Source organism: Mastomys coucha, unplaced genomic scaffold, assembly GCF_008632895.1.
Source record: "Mastomys coucha isolate ucsf_1 unplaced genomic scaffold, UCSF_Mcou_1 pScaffold11, whole genome shotgun sequence".
Classification (NCBI taxonomy): domain Eukaryota; kingdom Metazoa; phylum Chordata; class Mammalia; order Rodentia; family Muridae; genus Mastomys; species Mastomys coucha.
This window is the reverse complement of record NW_022196893.1, coordinates 23,140,585-23,161,917: the sequence shown is the minus strand read 5'-3', so window position 1 is coordinate 23,161,917 and position 21,333 is coordinate 23,140,585. Positions and strand designations below refer to the sequence as shown.

The window sequence follows — 21,333 nt, the reverse complement described above, 5'->3', positions numbered from 1 at the left end:
TGTGTGTGTGTGTGTATGTGTGTGTGCGCACGCACATACAGGCACTTGATTGTCTTTCAACAATCAAGCAAACTGTTTTAGGATCTAAGAAAAATATGCCTTACAGGATTTCTAGGTGACTCAAAAATAGTAATTGGCCATTAGGTTTAGAGTGATCATAGCTTAAGGCAGAAATCAAATATCATTACATACACACCCACACACACACACACAATCTATTTAAAACTTACCTCCATGACCATATCTTCTGTGCCATGTAAACTCTAAAAAGAAAACGAATGAGAAAAACATTTTTATGTTATCTAATTCAGGTGTGTTTTAAACTTGGGCAGACTCAATGAAATGGGATAAAATACTCTTCACACAAGACTCACGTATCTTTACACCTGTTCAAATATTTTTTTCTTGTTTTTACGTTATATAGTAGTAGCACTGTTTGCAGTCAACAGCATTAGTATGAATTTGGGAGACTAATAAAACACTTTTTTTAAACTTTATCCACCCCCCTTTCCCTTCTCTCTCTAGCTTGGGCCCTGCTCACTCTGGCCCAAAGAATTTTATTTGTTTCTCATTATGCATGGTTGTGAGCCACCATGTGGTTGCTGAGATTTGAACTCATGACTTCCCGAAGAGCAGTCAGTGCTCTTAACTGCTGAGCCATCTTACCAGCCCATAAAGCACTTTCTAATTAATTTATAATAAAATGTTAATAACCATATAAAATTTATTCATATGCACTATATGCACATTTTGCTTGTAATTATATATGTACATGTGTGTATTCAATCATATTGTGGCTCTGTATGTTTACTATTGCCTTTAAATGCTTAAGTACTAACTGTGGCAGGATAGAAAAAGGAGGAAGAAGATGGAACAAAGGATAAAAAAAATCACCTTGGTTCCTGAGAGTGAAGAATTCCAACTCAACTAGCACTTGCTCAAGGTCTTGGTCCTCTCTCAGCTTTCTAGGGGTATGAGCAGGGCCCCTCTTTGTGCTAAGCTAGTGGTTTCTGGATTGATCTTATCAAACCATAAATATATATGTTTGTTAACATGTATTCTCTCATATGTTACATCCAGACCAGTTTCCCCTCCCACTCCCTCCTCACATCTCCCTTCTCCCCAGATCAACTCTTCTGTTTTCCTTTTAAAAAGAGTAGGCCTTCCAGAAATATCCATTAAACATGGCCTAACAGGTTACAATAAACTTGTCTAAGGGCTCAAACTCTCATATCACAGCTGGAAGTGGCGACCCAGTGGGAAGGAAAAAAGTCCCAATCACAGGCAGAGGAGTCCGAAACATGCTCCCACTCCCACTGTGGGAGTCCCACCAGAACACCAAGCCACCAAGCCACACGACCAGAAGGCTGAACAGAAGACTGAGCCCAGACACATAAGGGGTCCCTGTTTGTTGCTTCAACTTCTGTGAGCAGAAAATTGGAAATTTATCTGCCTCAAGACCCAGCTATACCACTCTTGGGCATTCCCAAAGGGCACATCATTCTATTACTTGCTCAACCATGTTCATTGCAGCTTTATTCATAGTAGCCAGGAACTGGAAACAACCTAGATGTTCCTCAATCAAAGAATGGATAAAGAAATATAGTACATTTAAACAATGGAGTATTACTCAGCTGTTAAAAACAATGATATCATGAAATTTGTAGGCAAATGGATAGTCATAGAAAAGATTATCCTGAGTGAGGTAAAACAGACCCAGAATGACAAACATGGTGTGTACTTATTCACAAGTGGGCATTAGCTATTAAGTAAAGGATAACCATGCTACAATCTACAGAGCAAGAGAAGTAACAAGGAGGGCTCAAGGGTAGATGCATGGATCTCCCTGGGAAGAGGTAATAGAATATATTTTGTGGGTGTGGATAAGAGCAAGAGGGATTAGGCAGCACAGTGTGTGTGTGTGTGTGTGTGTGTGTGTGAGAGAGAGAGAGAGAGAGAGAGAGAGAGAGAGAGAGAGAGAGAGAGAGAGAGAGAGAGGAGAGAGATTGATTCCTGGGGGGTGATGACTGGAATTAGGGAGGAAAATTGGGGGCAATGTGGAAACCTTGTGCAGTGAAAACTCCATGGAGTTTTCTCCATGAGAATGACCCTACTGAAGTCCCCTAGCAATGGGAGGTACAGATCCTGTTCTCCCCATGTTCTATAACCTGGCAAGTCTCCCAGGAGCGTGAGTTGGACATCAACCCAGCTAGAAAAATTCAGATCTACAATCTTGTCCTTCCTACAAGACATGGTGGAGCAATGGTGGTTCAGAACTTGTGGAAGTGCCCAACTAATGATTGGTCCAACTTGTGGCCCAGGCCAGGAGAGGAAACCTACATCTATCTGACAACGGCTGGATAACCAAGAGTCAGAGGCAGGGCAACCCAACCCAGAGACCTGGATAGAACCAAACATGACTACCTATCCCAAATGTCATCAGAGGGGAGTCATCCAGCAAGTGATGGGAACATATGCAGAGACCTACAGCCAAACACTAGGCAAAGCCAGGGGATCCCTACATAAGATGGAGAGGAAGGATTGTTAAGAGCCAGAAAGTTGGAGGACACTACAAGAACACAGCCTGCACAATCAACTGAGCAGCGCTGATGATTCTTATCCAAGGTACCTCTGGATTCATCCTCTGTTCTTACTTCTGGATCCATCCTCTTTTCTTACTTAACAAAAAGAGAAAGGGAAAAATTTGTTTTTCTCAGACATCCTTCCAGATGTAACTTGACAGCCATCAACATGGTGTCTATGTTGCTATTAGAATAATTTTTGGTTGTTCTATGAGAACCTTAAACAGATGATCAAAGTTGTGATTTAATTTCCTCTAAGTGATTTTTTCTGTATTTCTAATAAACTCAGACTCTGCCATATAATGGCTTGTATTAAAATTCTTTTTGACGTCAAAGCCAAGGATCTGGTTTGACTTGAGTTTAGGTTCCTGAAAAATAGAGGGGAAGCCTGAGGCTGCTGAAGGCAAAATATGGTGCTGTGGCTCTGTCTCCCACTGTTGACACTAAGAAAATTATTTTCTTCAAACTTTGGAATAAATACAATTAAAAATCACTATCTCCTCAAAAAACATAATTTTTATTTCCTTAAAAATAAATAATAGGGCTGGAGAGATGGCTCAGTGGTTGAGAGCGCTGACTGCTCTTCCAGAGATCCTGAATTCAATTCCCAGCAACCACATGCTGGCTCACAACCATCTGTAATGGGATATGATGTACTCTTCTGGTATGTCTGAAGACAGCTACAGTATACTCATATAAATAAAATAAATCTTTTAAAAAATAAATAACAGCTGGCTCTACTGTGATCACAGCACTCAGGAGGCTAATACTGGAGGATCATTAGTTTGAGGTAATCCTTCACTACCTAATAAATTTCTGGGTAGCCTGGGCTACAAGAAACCCTTTGTCAGACAAATAAGTGAACTAGGTAAATAATAAATGCAATAGAATTGTCTTTGGGTACATCCTTAAAGAGACCAGCAGAGACTGGATGAAAGGCTTAGATACATCTGCAGTTGAATAGCAACTCACAAGTACTCAGTGAAAGAAGATCATTGAGGTGGAGGTTTGAGAAAAGAATGAATGATAGGAAATGTACTACTGCCAGTGATGGGGGGGGGTAACATGTCAATGATTGTGGGAAATAGCTGAATTTTCATATTTGCTCCAAAAGGGAGAAACATGGTCTTTGTTCAGAGAGCACAAAGCTGCTGTGCTCTTCTTTATATGTTTATGAACATCATAGAATATCTGGATACTCTTTTCCTAAAATTTAGTAGAGAAGTACAGGATTTATTGGATTCAGTATTATGCTGGATACTCATAAAAGCCATTGTTTATTGATTATGAGAAATGCTGTGATTCAGTTATTAAACACAGCTGTATTAATTCAAGCTAATGTTAATGGACAAGTGAGTGAGTTGTATTAAAGTAAAAAGTCAGACATTTAATGTGCTACTTCTTGAATTTCTTACTACATTTTACTATTATTGCCAGTACTGAAGTATGTTTGATTGTAGGCAGGTAATAGAAATACCCACCTCTTCCAGTCCTGCATTAAATAGTGTTGATTTAAACCAGGCTGTCACATGCCAACTGTTTCTATTACCAGAGATACAATGTGTGCAGGTTCACATGAACATTTTACTACTATTGAAACTAGGCTAAATCTTACAAAATTTTATTTAAAGCTAAGGCTATTCTTAGTATATAAAATGTATTTATTAATATGACCATACCCAGAGGTCAAAAGATGTTAGTTCTTATTTCACACGAAAGATTTCATGATAAAAACGCATATAGATTATGATCACATAATTTATGGAAAATACATGAAGGATTTTCCTTACCTCCTAGACAGGATGTTAAGGAGATTAGCAGGAGATGACTGACCAGCAATGACATTTTCATCTTTTGTTGAATAGATGGGTCAGTTTCCAAAAGTAATGAAAGCTTTATGGCAGTTATGTACTATGAAAGACCTGTATGAAGAAAAGATGAGACAATAAGTTAGAAAGGGGGGAGGCAAGATAAAAAAAGAAATGGAAGCAAGAGTAGACAGGAGGAAAAAAATGGGAACATCAAAGAGGGATGGGGAGGAGAGGACAAAAGATAAGGACAAATGTCCAACAATTAAGGATAGTGACATTTTAAACTATGTTTCAGTTTTCTAGTGTCAACTGATTTTAATATATTTGTAATGAGAGGAGTCATATTCCATGGCCTTGGCTGGCCTCCCAGCATGCTCAAGCTGGTCAAGACAAGCCACTCTGATGGCAAATAACCAGGTTTCTTTTCTTCTTTAACACACAGTCATCTACTGAAACGGTTAGATTGTCAACATTTTAATTTAATAGATTATACTTAGGTGGAACACAGATAAAAGGATCAATTTAAATGTAATCTAATGTGTGAAGCTCTGGGGACCTCTCTGAGTCCACAGGAAAAAGGATGGGATTGGCGAGAGCTTCTAGAAACTTGGAGGATGGCACAGCAGGGCAACCTTCTGGTGTTTTGTAGAAAATATTTGCCAGAAATGCCTAGCACTTTTGTCTGTCTGTCTCTCTTTCGTCTGTCTGTCTATCTGTCTAAGCAGGGTCTTGCTGCACACCTGAGACAAGATTCAATGTAACCAGCCCTAATCATTCCTCTTGCCATTTTCTTCTTTTTATTACTCATTAAATGTGTTTTTTTCTTATGATATAGTATCTCCAGCCATCACTGTCAGCACACATCAAGAGAGGTTTTCTATGATCATATTTTTGAAAGCTGGGGATCTCTCTTTAAAGCTAAGGAGAAACCACTTCATAAACTAAGCCGCAAAGTCATGTAAAAATCTAGTTAACACATCTTGCCTTGGTTAGTTTTCCAAACAACTGATGACCATAGAGTTACACTGTTAGGATTCCACCCAGCAATTTGGAGTAGCCTGGTGGCAGTGCGGAGCACATAACTGATGTTTCCTTATCTCTGTGCTAAATTGTCTCCACATAAGTAAGAAATATGAAAAATCATAAGCAAGGCAGAGTAGTTGCTACTAAGACAGTGGTTGTCTGGTTAGTGGCAAAAGAGACACGCACATGCTGATTCAGCATCATGACAGAAACTGAGATTTGCATGATATTCAACTTGAGAGGAAAGGGTTATCTTTACTGAGATCATCGTAAACACAGCACTGTGGCAAGGTGAGCAAAATGTGAAGATGGAGATTCTGTAGCTACAGCCTACAATCTAAGATTCGCTGACTATAATTCAACCATTTCTACTTAACCCTTGAAAAACAACATATCCTAGAGCATTACAGAGATATCCAGGAGTTTCAACTTGAGAGGATATATCATGTTTTCAAATATTTGCAAATAGTGATACAGGAAGTTAGACAGGAGGAAAGGCAAGAAGGGGCATCTGCAGGCTACACCTCAGCACATCACTTGGGACACGTGCATATTTCTCTCAGCTACTCTGTTACACCTGGCCTGATCCTGATCCATGGCATATGAGATTCTTCTCATGTAGCAATAGATGCCTCCTATATCAGAGACTCCCTCAGAGATATATGAATCCCAGTAAGTTGACAAGTTAATATCTTCTGACACAAATAGCTTTGCGAACGGTCAGTGAGCACCTGACAAGTGTCTTGGTTAATGGCTGATAATGTCACATTGAAGGAGGCAACGGTCATTTTCTTTATTCAGACAAGTGGAAAGTCTTCCTCCACTGAGGAGACACATCCTGCTTCACAACATAAAGGGGAGCAGCCCAAAGCCAGAAGGTGGAAAGAAACAAGATTGACTTGGAGATGTGATAAGAAAATGGGAGAAGGATCTAGGGAGATGGCTCTGTGGTTATGAGCATTAACTGCTCTTCCAGCGGACGCTGGTTCAATTCCCAGTCCCCACATGTGGCTCAGAATTATCTATAACTCCCGTTCTAGGCAACCAGATACGTTCACAGACACGCATGCAAGCCAGATGGTAATGCTCATAAAACAAAAATAAATAAAAAGAAAGAAAGAAAAGGCAAATGGGAAAAATAGCTATGATGAGGAATGGAAACCACTCCCATGGCTCCTTCCCTTATGCCACTGCTTGAAGACTCTTGTTAAGCTGTTCTGTGAATTTTCTCAGCAAGCCTAACCTCTCTTTTACTTCATAGTGAAGCCTCCAGCTATGTGATAGTCAATGGACGCCAGGGCTGAACTTGACACTTTTATGACTTCTCCAATAATGGTCTCAAAACATGTCTACAATGGCAAGTTTCAGTTGTCAGCTTCACACACATCTAGCATAACCTGGAGAGTCTCAGTGAGAGATTGTTAAGAACAGGTTGGCCGGTGGGTGATAGGTTGCCTTGCTTACATTAAGAGAAGGGGGAACCCTTGTCCCTATGTGAAACTCTATTCTCTGGGTTTGCATCCTGGAGTATAGAAATGTAGAGAGGAGAGAGTGGACAGATGCATGTGCATGTTCATCTCTCTCTGCTCTTGACTGGGGATGTGATATGAGGAGTTAGTTTAAGTTCTTGCTGCCTTGATTCCCCTGCTATGGTGCAATGTCACCTGGAATTTTGAGCTAAAGCTCTCATTTTATCCTCTAATATGTTTGTGTGTGTATGTGTGCATGTATACATATGTATGTGTGCATGTGTGCACATGTGCAAGTACATGTGTGTGCATATGTGTGTGCATGTGTGTGCCTATGTATGTGGATGTATTTGTGTGTATTTTATCAGAGCAACAGAAATGTCTTTTCAATCACCAAAATTTGAGGTTATTGGCTTTATGGCCAGAACACTGTGATAATGGAATTCCTGCATGCTGTTGCCAAGCTACATCTAATTGTGAAAGGACATTCAAGAGTGACAGTTAAGACACACAGACCTACAATAATTCTTTTGTGAGGCCCATAAAGCTTTTACCTATGTCATAAGATATATTTCAAATGTACACTGCTGTGTTTCTAGTCATTCGAACCTTTTAAGTCTTGAAATAATAAAATCTCCCTTGATTTTAAAATCCATGCCTTTATTTTAACAGAAAACCTATTGAAAGAAAAGAATGTGAAATTTATGGTGTGCTCAATAAATGTCTTACAATAAAGGACGTTGTACAAAGGAAACAGTAAGTTCCTCTCTAAGTCTATTGCTAAATTTTTTTGTCAAGATCAAGAACCCTCAAAGGGGACCTAGCATTCCTTGAGACAAAGACATGGTAGAAATCCCATGTGAGGTTTCAGTAGTTAAGGGCATGAACTTCCTCTCTTCCAGAGGATCCTGGTTATGTTCCTGACATCCACAGGGCAGCTTACAGCCATTCTGTAACTCCAATTGCAGGAGATCTAATAATATGCTTTTCTGGCTTCCCTGGGAACATTACACACTGGGTGCTCAGGCACATGCAAGCTAAATAACCCACACATATAAATTAAGAGTAAGTCAACCTTTACAAATATCTTAAAATAAAATAAAATATAACATACTAATTAAAATAGATCAAGAAAGCAATTTTGAAAGACAAATACTGATACTGCATTGCTCAACAGATAACTACGCATTAGCCCAGGAGTAGAAACAGGTTTACCATTTAAATAAATATGAAGAATGTTGTATGTTTCAATCAGAGTGGATTTTGAGAAATTTTTTATTGCCTTTATTCTCAAGAATCCTGATGTTTTTGAAGAAGATAATTTTTCATATATTATATATCTGATTATATTGTAATGCATCAAATATTTAATTTTAGAAAATATGAATTACATTCTTAGGTTAAAGGGAAACAATGGTAATGAGTCATACATGGTAGGGAGGCAATATTTCGACTCATTGATAGAAAATGAATAGCTAGTTTTCACTTATAAAACTTAATTTATTGGAGAATTTTGGGGAGGCACAACCTATATACCTAGAAAATCTGTATTGTCTAGAATATTTCATTTAATTTTACTTTTTTATTAAACAAGACTAGCAAGTATAAAACTACTGTAACAAAATATTTTCACTGTAGTATTTGAATATAATGAAGAATGATAAATATTTTACTTTCAGGAAGAAAGGGAATCAGTTAAATGACTTGAAGAAAAATCATCAGATTTGTTTTATTTAAGTGATGCATGATATTAATAGTACCAAACATAGATATAAATGAAAGTCACTGACACTGATTGCTTGTGTCAATCTAAGTTTAGAAATGCAACAAAGTGATTGTTTTTGGCTTCCAATCCTCCCATAGGGCTTTGCACAGTATTTATCATGCATTCTTTGGTGAAGTGGAAGGTAGGAAAAAATGCAAACAGATCACCATGTCAAAACCTGTGATTCTACAAGATAATCGTTCTCAAAGAAAAACGTAGCTAAAAAATGTACAAGGCAAATCGTAGAGCATGTGCATTTCAGCAGCAACAGGAACCACTGCATTTCAACACAGCTCCCAGGTACTTCCTACAAAGTGTTATAATGGGAGAAGGGTAGTAGGGCTCCCAGTTATTCAGATTACAGAGCAAGGGACGCTGCTAGAGTTTGGTCTTTGGTGAAAGAGCAGCATCACTCAGCCAGGAGAAGAGTAAATTGGCAGACAGAGAGAGGAGCCTTCTTCAAACTCACTCACCCTTGAGGTCTTTAGTTGTGGTGTGACATGAAGGAGTGGTCCACTTACCCATTAACTCTCCAGGTGGTCTGGGGAAGTGGGGCACACACAGAATTGGCTGTGCCCACACAGAGCAGGTGTTTTAGCAATTTAAATAAAGCAAAAGCAAACAAATTTTAGGTCTTGGGTCTTATTTAGCACTTACTTCTCAGAGATCAAAGCACCAGGCAAGACATTTGAAGGTATAGTCAAACACGAGCTGAGGCAGACCTTATCTCTATTTTACCCCAACTATTGTGTAGCTTGCAACACTGGGATGCCTATTTAACCTCTGACCCTCATTTTTTCCCTCACATATTAAATTTGGAAGCAGAAACTTCTGTAAGCATTGTGTGAGACTGTTGCTATAAAAAACTTACTCTGAAGTTACTTGATGCATAACGGTTGGTTTTTCTTCTACTAGTGCTTGGTGTCTGGTTAGATATTAGTAGGATTAGAAAACAGGGCTAGAGCTCTTCATCATAACCAGTAGCTGGTGAACTAGAAGGGCTGGAACTTAAGAGCTCATATTACTGGTTAGAGGAATAGGCTCTAAGTCAAATCTCTGACCCTGGGTGGAGATGTCACATCCTGAACTGCGTGAAAGCGAGAAAGGAGCTGGCTTTACACAGTACATAAGGACAGAGTCTATGGCAAATAATGAACTAGCAGCTAGCCTTAGACATATAGAAAGTGACTCAATCCAAAGGCTAGAACATAAGAAAAGGAAGGGTGGAGAGAGTGGATGAAGATGGACATGACATGTGATCACTCCTCTGATACAATCAGTAATGCATGGCTAATCTCAGTTACAGATTACGTCAGTGTCAATTCAGTTCCTAAACTAAGAACTGACATAGTATTCCTCTTTATGAACCCTCTCCTTTTAGGAGTTCTTTTTCATTTTTTTCTTTAACAAATCCATTAGTTCTGCCCAATGTTGTGAGACACTGGACTTGAAAGCCACTGGCTCACAGGAGGACATTCTGTTGACTTCTAGACACTTGACATCCTAGCTAACCAAGGTAAGCTCCCAACAGCAGAGCTAAGCCTTGGCACTTTCAAGGAATCCACATCATTAGGTCTCTAGTGTATAACAATATACATCTCACTCAAGGAGTCCTAAACCTTACAAGATTACTGAAAAGCAAGACACTTTCTGAGAAAGGGCAAGACAGTGCCTCTTTCTATAATGGTCAACGATACCAGAATTGTTAGAATGGGTTCTGACAACCTGTGGAAGCTATGCTTGGCCACCCATCCTCAACAGGCCAACTAAAGACACCTGCGGTAGTGAAATGAGAGAACGGAGATACCCTTAATATGGCCACTTTGGGAAGAGGAACAAGGAGGTCTAGTGAATCCCTCTCTCAAGTCCATCCAGGGTTCTATTCTATGAGATTTAAGTTGAAACTACATGGTAAGAATAATTCATAGCTAAGTAGTCCTCATCACAAGTGGTGTTAGCCCATTCTTGTCCAGATTCCAATGTCTCTTACAAGTTGGTCTCAGCCATATCCTCTCTAAGGTTCGGTCTCCTATGGAAATTGCAATAACTTAGGGCCCATTTTCCCAATAGTCTAACAACTAAAAGGAAGAGCACCAATGCATCACTCGACTCTTTAATCCGGCCAGGAAGCAGATGCTTATATAAGCAAACAGGTCTGCCAAACACTCCGAAGGGAAGAAACACTTCCGCAAGAAAATCTGCATTCTGCATGCTTCAGAAAGTGAACCAAGTCTTCCTAAAATGTGTATTCACATCATCGTTCTCTTGGTCATGGTCCACTCTCACCCTTGAAAAAGCCCTAGTATCTGGATAGCACAACACCAACAACAACCTTTCTCTCTTCTCTGTAATCTACCATAAACGCTGTGTTTCAACTGAATTCTTATGACAGAGATCAGAAAGATCGGGTTGCCATGGGGAGTATAGAATAAGATTTTAGTGGCAATAGGTTCATCTGGACAGCCATGACGGCATCCGTGCACTTTTCATTGCTTGCTCAGTTATATATAAATGAAGACCTGGGTGTACACCTGTATTCTAAGCACCTTCACAGGTCTAAAATTTAACTCTAGTAAGGACAGGCTCATAACAATAAATAATAAGATATGTCTCTTCTTGAGGTTGTGGGCTTTGTTACAGATTCCTGTGGCTTGGAAATGTGATCTTGAAGAAGCTTGATGCTTTACAAGTATTTGAAGATTTTAGAGATGAAGTTGCTTGAAATCTGTCTCCAAGTTTGAACCTTAGCACTCATCAGATCAAAACTTTGCCATTGTTCATGCCTCTCTGTAGCATGCCATGCCTTTTTTGCTTTCCTTTAAAACAATGTCACTGCAACAGTGTTTAATCATCAAGTAGGCAGTGTGTAATTTATCCCATTAAATGGGATCTTGCTGGTTGGGTGTAAAAGCATCTTTGGCATCTCATTCATGCATTTGCTTTTACCAGTGATTTACTCTTATGTGCTGCCCGCTCTCCTGTCAGTTTTGACTCTCTGATGGCATCCCTCAAGCAGCACAGTGCTAATCTTCTTCTCTTAAGGAAACTGCCCTAAGCATTTCTCTCATGAGGATGGACCATAAGACTCAGCAGAGTCGGCTCTCCAGCCTCCATGGGCCTCACAGTGATAGAAAATAAAGCAGGAGAGGGAGGAAACCATCATGGTACACAGATTGCCAGGCACAGAGGCAGCCTCGTGTCTACCAAGGAACTGAAGGATGCAGGGTTTGCTTCATTTCCCCAAAGTCATATTGTGCTGACTGCCTTCAAAGGCTCCCTGGCCTCCAAAGGGCATCATGGCTTCTGACACTCCCAGGTGAAGCCTGATGCCAGTTGCTACACTGATTGCTCCATCAGATCTTCACAGCCGATAGATGTTCCCGGGTATGTGAGGACTCTGATGGCATCCCTCAGGAGCACAGCACAGCTAATCTTCTCTTAAGGAAACTGCTCTAAGCATTTCTCTCATGAGGAGGCACCACAGGACTCAGCAGATCTGGCTACCCCACCCCTTTCTTTGCTTATTCAAAGAAATTAGGAAACATAAATCGGTACCAAAAATGCACCAATTTCATTTATAGTGTGGCTAATGGAGAGGTAGTGGCCACCATACAATTTATAAAAAGCCAAGACCAAAGACTAGAATGTATACAACATTAATCAAGAGACAGGCTAATCTAATCAGTGTTTTCCTTGGAGGAAGGGTTCTTGGGCTCTAGGTTGCCTCCACTTTCCAGTTGGGAGACAATTTTTCACTCAAGTTTGGGTGGAGGAGAACAGGAATCTAAAAGGTTTCACATTAAGAAAGAGAAAAGAATCCCAGCCACTCTTGGTATGGCAAGGTTCTTTGTCTTCCCCATTCCTTGGATGAGTTTAAAGCTGTAGCCCTTTGTATCTTTTCTTCAGGGGTCATCTCAAGCTCAAGACTTCAGCATTCTTGAATATCAGGGTCACAGAACCACTGGCAATAGTAGGGCTAGGACATGAAAGTATGGCCTGGGAGGAGGTTGGCCACTGAGACTTCTAGGTTACATAGCAAAGAAACCAACGGCAGCAAAAATGACTATAGACCTGACTGAGGGCTTCAGGTAAGAGGCACATGTTCCCAATCTCACTCCCCAGCTCTTTGGCCTGCTTCATAACCCAGAAAAGCTTTCTTAAGATGTTATTCCTGTCTCTATAACTATGTACGCCTCCCTGATCTAATTCCTTAGCCCAGAAAAATAGAAATCAGAAATCCGAATCAGTGTCTTCTGAGTGTACGTGGACCTATAACCCAATAGCCAGGTTGTTTACAAGGCATTGGTGTGGTGAGTTCCAAGTTCATAAGCTTATTCAGAATAAAGTCCTTTAACAACTTGGTTCATGTTTGAGGCTAATATTCTATGAATTGTAGTGATCTAATTGTTCATACAAAGCTGGCTGTTTCATAGAAACAGAATTTTGTGATAATGAAAAATAGGTTTTAAATATTCTTTTACCAGCATTTCTTATGGAACAAATTAGTAAGCTCTTGGATTTTATTGTGGCAGAATACCTGATTTTAAAAATTGCTATGTAGACTTTAGTTTCACTTAAAAATGTGTAAAATGAGTCCATTAGACCTTTCTTATGATGACAGAAACCATGCACCTATTTAAGCAAAACCGTTACAAATGATGCCAGAGATCAATACTACCTTTCCAAGTTTTAACTTGGAAACTCAGCAGCCCCTCATGAATTAGCACAGAGGAGCTGCTGTGCTAAGTAACATGACTGAACTTCTCACAGTACCTAGCTAAGCCAAGACAGCTAAGCTGAGTGAATCGCAAGCACTCAAGCACTGATTAAAATGCTCGCTCGTCAGAGCTGTGCAAGAATATCATACACACCTGCAGGAAACAGATAATAGTTACAGTGAAAAGTGAATAGACAGCATCGGAAAAGAAATTCCGTGTGTGTGTGTGTGTTTGTGTGCCCGTGCAAAATCCTACTAAAACACTAAAAGTACAAAATAAGGAAACAGTGTTGAGAACCACAAGAGATGAACACCAAGTCATCTACAAAGGTGGGGCATTCAGAAACACAGCTGACTTGTCACCAGAAACATCAAAGACAAGAAACGTTTGAAATTATGTACTTCAAGATTTGAACAACCACAGCTGTCATGCCAGACTACTACATACTGCAAAACCATCATGCCTGAGGGAGATAGTAAAGAGTTGCATGAGGAAAACAGATGAGAGAAATTTATGACTAGAGACTGGACTTTACAGGGGATACTACAGGAATCCTTTAGACTGATATAAATGACAAGCACATTGAAGAGAATACTGGGGAAGAAATCCAAGATTCCAGAGTAGGTTAAACAAACTGGGATTAGGAAAAGGCAAAACATAGCAAAAACAGAAAATAATAAATATTCAACCTTCGAATTTCAATAATAACAATGAATATTCATAAATTTCAATTCTCTAATCAAAAGACTGATGAAAAGATTATATTACCAATCAGAATCAATGCATTTGCTACATATGAGAAATAAACTTTGCACTCAAAGATAGACACTGTCATGGGGCAAAAGAATGGAAGAAAGAATTCTAAACAAATGAAATGAAGCAAGAGCATCACTAGCCTACTATCTGACTAAAAGACTTAAAGCAATGCCAATGTGAAGAGACTAAGATACTGCTATTCTAATCAAGGAATTAATCCAATAAGAAGACACTATCAATGTAAAATAAAAGAGTCAACTAATCCAAATATACCCACTTCCATAACATACACGGTTAGATGTGAAGACACAGAGTAACCCCAACAGAATATTGCTGGATTGCCCACTCTCACAAATTCATAGGTCATTCTGGCAAAAAATAAAAAAATAAAATAAAAAACAGAAAAACACATCAATTAAATGACTTCATATAGCCAAAGGATTTAAGAGACTTCTATAGAACATTCCATCCTAAAACTGCAGAATACACATGTTTTTTTTTCCCAATGGGTACTGAAACTTTCTCTAAAATAGTTTGTATATTGGGACAGAGAGATAGTCTTCACAGATATAGTTCTAGGTGACCAGAATTTAAAAAAAACAAAAAACCAAAAAAAAAAAACAAAGCCTAGAAATGAGCTGCAAGAGGAAGCAAAACATATGCAACTTAAGGAGATTTAAAAAAAAAAAAACACGACACAATGATTGATGGGGTCACTGAAGAAACCATGAAAGAAATTTCTAAATGCTATTATTCAATGATAATGTTTAAAATATGAAAACCTATAGGATACAATAAAAGCAGTTCTAAGAGTACAATTTGTAGTTTTAAGTGCCTACAGTAGGGGATCAGAGAAATTTTAAATAAACAAACAAAAAAACAAAACAAAACAAACAAACCAAAGCAAACCAAACAATATACTTCAAAGCCCTGGGAAAGAAGAATAAGTCAAACTCCAAACCCTCTTATGGAAAGGAATACTCAAGAATAAGGCATAAATTAATGAACCAGAAATTGAAAAAAATACAAAGAATCAATTAAACAGTCAGTTCCTTGATAGACTAAATGAGATCGAAAGAATAATAAAGAATGAATAAAAACATTAAAACACCTATACCAACTAGGTCAAAGCATAGAAAAGATCAGTGTTGAATTCCACTAGACCTTCAACAAACTCTAGTGCCTCTCAAACTATTCTGTAAAATAAGAGAGACAGAGAGAGACAGAGAGAGAGAGAGACAGAGACAGAAACAGAGACAGACAAGAGAGAGACAGACGGGGGTGGACCAGCACAGATCTTCTGCGTGAAGTCAGTTTTATACAAATTCCAAGAGACAAAGACACAATGACAGGGATTTGCTGACCATTTTTTCCCTGATGGACATAGCTGCTAAAATTCCCAACAAAATACTTGCAAATTAAATACAGGAACACATCAAAAAATCAGTCTTGTGATCAAGTTGACTTCATTCCAAAGATGTATGAATGGTCCAGTATATAAAAAAGTAATAAACCTAATACGAGTATAAATCAAATCAATGAAAGAAATTACAAAATTATCTCAATAGATGCAGAAAAAGTTTTAAACAAACTCCATCACTCTTTTCTGAGTTCATAACCTACTGGAAAACTGAGTGACTAAGAACACTTCTCAGAAGAATGAAAGTATATGTGACTAACCTATTGCCAACACTTTACTAAATGGACCAAAAAAATCCTATGGAATTGCTTATTCCATAAAATCAGGAACAGGATACAGATATCTACATTAGCGCTCAATCAATACAGTGCTGGGTCTTAGCTAGAACATTAAAACAAGAGACATAAACAAACAAAAAGATTTAGAGGAAAAGGGAAGTAGCCGAAGTATCGTTATTGGCAGATGGCATGATTATTTACATGAGACTAGAGATTTTACTAGAATTCCTCTGGAGCTAATAAACACTTATGACAAGGAAACAACCTCCACAGTCAGCATTTAAAAATTAGTAGTCTCCTATAAATCAACAATGAATATACAGAGGAAGAGATCATTCCTAATGTCACTTGAGAAATCTGCCCTATATCTGGACAGTCTTTTCAGTGCAGTAATGATGCCATCTTGCTCTCGTGCTCTCTGTTCTGGAGTGACATTTTCCTAATAAATTAATCAAAATGAGTCACCACACCATTAATAAGCACTTAGTGACTGACAATCATTTGCACAGAGGATACATATACTTACATGTCACTCCAGGCTCTTCTATCAAGGTCAATGATTCTTATTTGCACTGAGGGAGAAACAGATCTATTAAGAAGTTGTGGTCTGTATTTAAAAATAAATAAAAGGCCAACCTCTGCTACATATGCAACTGGAGCCATGAGTCCCACCATGTGTGCTCTTTGGTTGGTGGTTTAGACCCTGGGAGCTCTGCGGGTACTAGTTAGTTCATATTGTTGTTTGTCCTAAGGGGCTGCAAACCCTTTAGCTCCTTGGGTCCTTTCTCTAGCTCCTTCATTGGGGACCCTATGCTCAGTCCAATGGATGGCTGTGAGCCTCTACTTCTGTATTAGTTGGGCACTTTCAGAGCCTCTCAGGAGACAGCTATATCAGGCTCCTGTCAGCCAGCGTTTGCTGGCATCCACAATAGTGTCTGGGTTTGGTTGTTGGATATAGGAAGGATTCCCAGGTGGAGCAGTCTCTGGATTATTCTTCCTTCAGTCTCTGCTCCAGAGGTATCATTTGAAAAGTAAATAAAGAAAATATCTAATAAAAAATAAATAAATAAAAGGACACTTTTAGCTATATAGACATGCAGAAAATCAAGCCCCTCTATCATCAGCACAATTAGTGAAAAGTTATTAGGAAAGAGGAATTTACCTAAAATTTCCTGTGCGTTCCTCACTCTAGTGCTTCTGCTCTGGCCTGGGGAACATTGTTATATGGTCTACTTCTAGGAAATGATTAGAAAGGCATATTACACACAAATGTGGGGGTAGTCTCAGTGAGAGACACTGTCACCTACTACTGGGGCCTTTTGTAAAGTCCAGGAATCAACTTGAAAGTCTTCCAGCACTGCTGGAATCTCTTCTTCTTTATAAGGTATAAGCTACCCAGTCTTTGGACTGGGTCTAAATTCCAGGGTCAGAGACCTACTGTGAAGATAAGCAAAACTAAAATCAGTAAATGAGTAAGCAGTAAGTTCTGAAAATGAAGTTAGCTTTGGGTTTAAAAATTTCTAATCCTTTAGAAAGGGGATATTATAGATTTAAATGCTAAGCTCAGTAATCAGTTTTATCTAAATCTTATACTTCTCCTGTCAACTACTGAATTACAATTTTAATGCAGCACATTGTGAATGTTCTTCAGATTCTTGGTGACTCCTTTAAACTCTATCTTTAAGGATTATGACTTTGGTTCAACCTTTTCAAATGCAGCACCATCACTGAAATTTGAACAACTTTTCAGAGTCAGATATATTTAGCAAAAACATAAGGAAAGCTTTTCCTTTCTCAGAGTAACTGTAGGTAGCATCCTTTTTGCCAGAATCGAAGCTAGTATGACCCAGGCAGAAGCAGAGTTACAACAGGGTCCAATGGTAAGACCCCGCCTCTGAAGCATCCTCCCACCAGTCCATGAGAAGCATACGGGGAGAGGAAAGCAACATGCAACCATTGCAGTAAAAGGAGCAGAGTGTGAAGTTCCCAGGTCAGGAGTGACTGAGGGAGACATGCAGCCTTTTGGACAATCCAGGTATTAACTGGATGCTGTAATAAGAAGGCCTTCTTATTACAAAGCAGCTCAATGCTCATGTTTCATGCAAATGGATGGGTGATTATTAATAATTTTAGCTTTAAAAGCACATAATGGGTGCAGAGAAGCTTAAAGTATACATATCCATTTGTAATATGTACAGGAGACATCATATTTTCCCAACAAGAAAATAAAACTCATATGTCATAATGGCTTTGCTAGATTCACCCTCACTCACTGTTCATTCAGATGTACATCACTTCTGAGTGCTACTTTTTTAGCACAAAGCATTGGTTTTGGCCTGCGTTTTAGCAATGTGTGCACATGTGAAAAAGAATGCAGAATAGGTTATCTCAAACTATTACTCTCCCCATGGGACTTATATAGTATTGGCCTCATACATTTATTTTGTTTGAAATTTTAAGATTTGAGATGCTAAAGAAAAACAGAGATAGGAAAATTACCAAATCAAACAATAGGACTTATTTATTATGGAAATTCCAAAAAATTCTGATTCATTCAAAGAAGGACATGCTAGTTTATCAAGCATTTCTTCTTTCTAGTCAACAACAAAAAACACTTCATTTCCTTTAAAAATCGCCAGAATCTTTACCACGTTTGACAACGAATTGTTGAAAAAAATAAAGATGGCTACTAAATGTCGTGTTCATCCTGCTTAGTTTCAGTGGGAACTAGGGATGGGTAGCAGGGAGAAAAACTGATAAACCCTTTACCGTCTGGATATAAGTAACTGTATGGAGCCAGTTGATGAACAGGAATGCTAAATATGCTAAACTAATGGAGGAATGCACACACATAGGACACATCTGAGAAAGGACACATACACATTGCAACTTATTACTAATTTACGTATTATTTCATAAAAAGTGACACAATTTGCCTGCATTATTTAGAGAGAGCCTACATCATAAGAGTCATGTAGATTGCCCCCAAATGCATGTCCACTCACCAAGTAAGAGTTTGAATTGTAATATTTCAAATGAAGTCTAATCCCATGGCCTTACCATCTAATTCTCTCTGAAGATATAAACAGTGTTTGATACAGATCAAGAGAGAAGATATTTCTTAAGCAGTCATCCACATACTTTTCATAATTATGATTCAGTGTATTTCAAAGGGTAGTGTAGAAATTACTTATTAATAAGTCAGATCCCCGAGAAACACCCAAGAATAATTAAAAGTTTCTTGGGAATAGTCTAAATATCTGCATTTTAATCAGATGTCCAGGGAATATTTAGGCATCTCGGAGTTGCAAACTACTGTAGTTGTTAAGTAAAGTTTGAAGTTTCTATTACAGAGAAAATCTATGAGTAGATCACTGTGTATATATGTGTTTTGAGGCCATTCCTTAAGCAAATGTGCTCTAAAATTCAAAGCTAGTCATATAGTGTACATGATAATAATATATATATATATATAAAATATATTATCTCTCATGCAATGTTCCATTTCTTACAATTAGACTGCACTGTGCTTCATGTGGTCTCCATTTTCTGTGAAAAGTGAACGTTCCCAATATCTACATCTGATTGACTCTTCCATATTGAAATGAAAAGTGCACTTTGAGTCAAAAATGATGGCACACAGCTTTAATCCTAGCCTCTGGGAGACAGAGACAGATGGATTTCTGTGAATTCAAGGCCAACATGGTCTACAAAGTGAGTTCCAGGATAGTCAAGACTACATAGAGAGACCCTGACTCAATGACAGAGAGAGAAGGAGAGATAGAGACAGAAACAGAGAAAAGGAGACAGAGAGAGGCAGAGAGACAAAGAGAAACAGAAACAGAGGGGAGAGTTCCAGGATAGCTAAGACGACATAGAGAGACCCTGACTCAATGACAGAGAGAGAGACAGAGACAGAGACAGAAAGACAAAGAGATACAGAGAGACATAGAGAAACAGAGACAGAGAGACAGAGAGAAACAGAGACAGAGGGGAGGGAAGAAGAAAGAGAGGGAGAGAGTAAGAGGAAGGAGGACTAGAAAGGAAGAAGAAAAAAAGGACATTTTGATATATCGCGTTGACTAATACCTGAGATATTCTATTATACACTCTCATCTCTTACTGAACTATAATGATCCGATTAAATGTGCTTTTAACTCCATTTTTTTGCCTAGATATACCTCAAACTGATTTGGCATAGCTGGGTTACTACAAAGACCCCCGTGCTGTGATGCCAGCCCAGTGAATCAAATCTAATAACCCAAAGTGGGATTTAATAAGCCTTGACAGCAGGAACACTTCATGCCAGCAAGGCAGAATGATCCAACCTCTTTCCCCTTTGCTCTCACAGATGCACACACGAGGACAAACCTGTGAAGAATTACTGCAAGAGCTCACTCAACACTGAGACCCTAATGACTTCCTGGGATATGCTAGTCCCTTTGTATAGCTTTATTCCTTAGTGGCGACACTCATGTCTGGGAAATGCTTCAGTTTCTGCTGCCATGCCTCCCCAGAGACACCATTCTCAAGCTTTCTCTCTTGAGCCTCTGCACAGGCTTTGGATGTCAGCCATTGTTCTGTGCTGTGTCTCTGTGTCCTGAAGGTGAAATTGCAGTCCCTGAATACTTCACCCACTCAGAGAGGTGCATGCTGCTTCTCAGTATCTTCTTACTGTGCCCTCACATTGCACGAGTGATGCTAATGATCCTATAGCTCCTGGCAGCTCTTGCTGAGGCGATGAGCCACACCACAGACAAGACTTACTCCTTCCGGGAGCATGGTATGTCCTCCAACAATGGCGTTTTGGAACAAAAGGGAAGAATCCCGGACTCCATATTAGCTGTAGTAGCTGTATGCAAACTGACAGGTGAGTGTAAGAAAATTTTATTTTTAATGGAATTTACTTTGAAATCTCTATAAGCATCCAGGGTTTAATAATTCGTTTTTGAAATTATAATTATACTCTGCCAAGCACCATCCTCCAAATTCATGGCTTCTTTTCCTTTAACTGTCACACACACACACACACACACACACACACACACACACACACACTTCTAAATACATACATAAAACCTGTCCAGTTATGCTAAGTTGTAGAGATTGGTCCTAAAATTTATAGGTACTCAAGAAACCTAAAGTAGAAAAGAACTGTCAGACAAGAAATAACTCAAGAGTCTCACAACTTGGTCTCAAATAAGAAATAAAATACAAAAACCAACAACTTTTTACAGAAGTGGATTTTAGTTCTTCTGTGTATCTAATCTCAGGGCTGACCACTTTGTTTTGCGTAAGCCATTAGAAGGCTTTTCCATGGGAAGGTTATTTTTTCCACTCTCAGTTTCCCTCCTCTGTCCATAGTTTACTCTCTAGCCTTGAGACTCAAGTGCTTTTCCATTTCCATGTTAGGAGGTCCCCTGGTGACATCACTGCTCAAGGCTTGTCAAGGCAACCTTGTTGATAAGGCTTCATGGGTGATGGCTGTAGCCTCTCTGACACTTCTAGGAG

At 38.9% G+C, this 21,333-nt stretch overlaps 1 protein-coding gene across 4 annotated transcripts in view; it reads right to left on the bottom strand.

The window, feature by feature from the left end:
• The window catches only part of Cntn1 (contactin 1), a 303,448-nt gene that overhangs the window by 131,964 nt on the left and 150,151 nt on the right, over positions 1–21,333 (bottom strand). For 3 of the 4 annotated variants that reach the window (XM_031353267.1, XM_031353290.1, XM_031353272.1), the window contains 2 exons: positions 4,373–4,504; positions 231–263 (listed from right to left, as the gene is read on the bottom strand). In XM_031353267.1, the coding sequence (XP_031209127.1) occupies positions 231–263; positions 4,373–4,433 (94 nt within the window). In that variant the 5' untranslated portion in view covers positions 4,434–4,504. Of the gene's footprint in view, positions 1–230; positions 264–4,372; positions 4,505–16,348; positions 16,374–21,333 lie in introns of those variants that run through there. The other variant, XM_031353281.1, reaches the window with a different exon arrangement.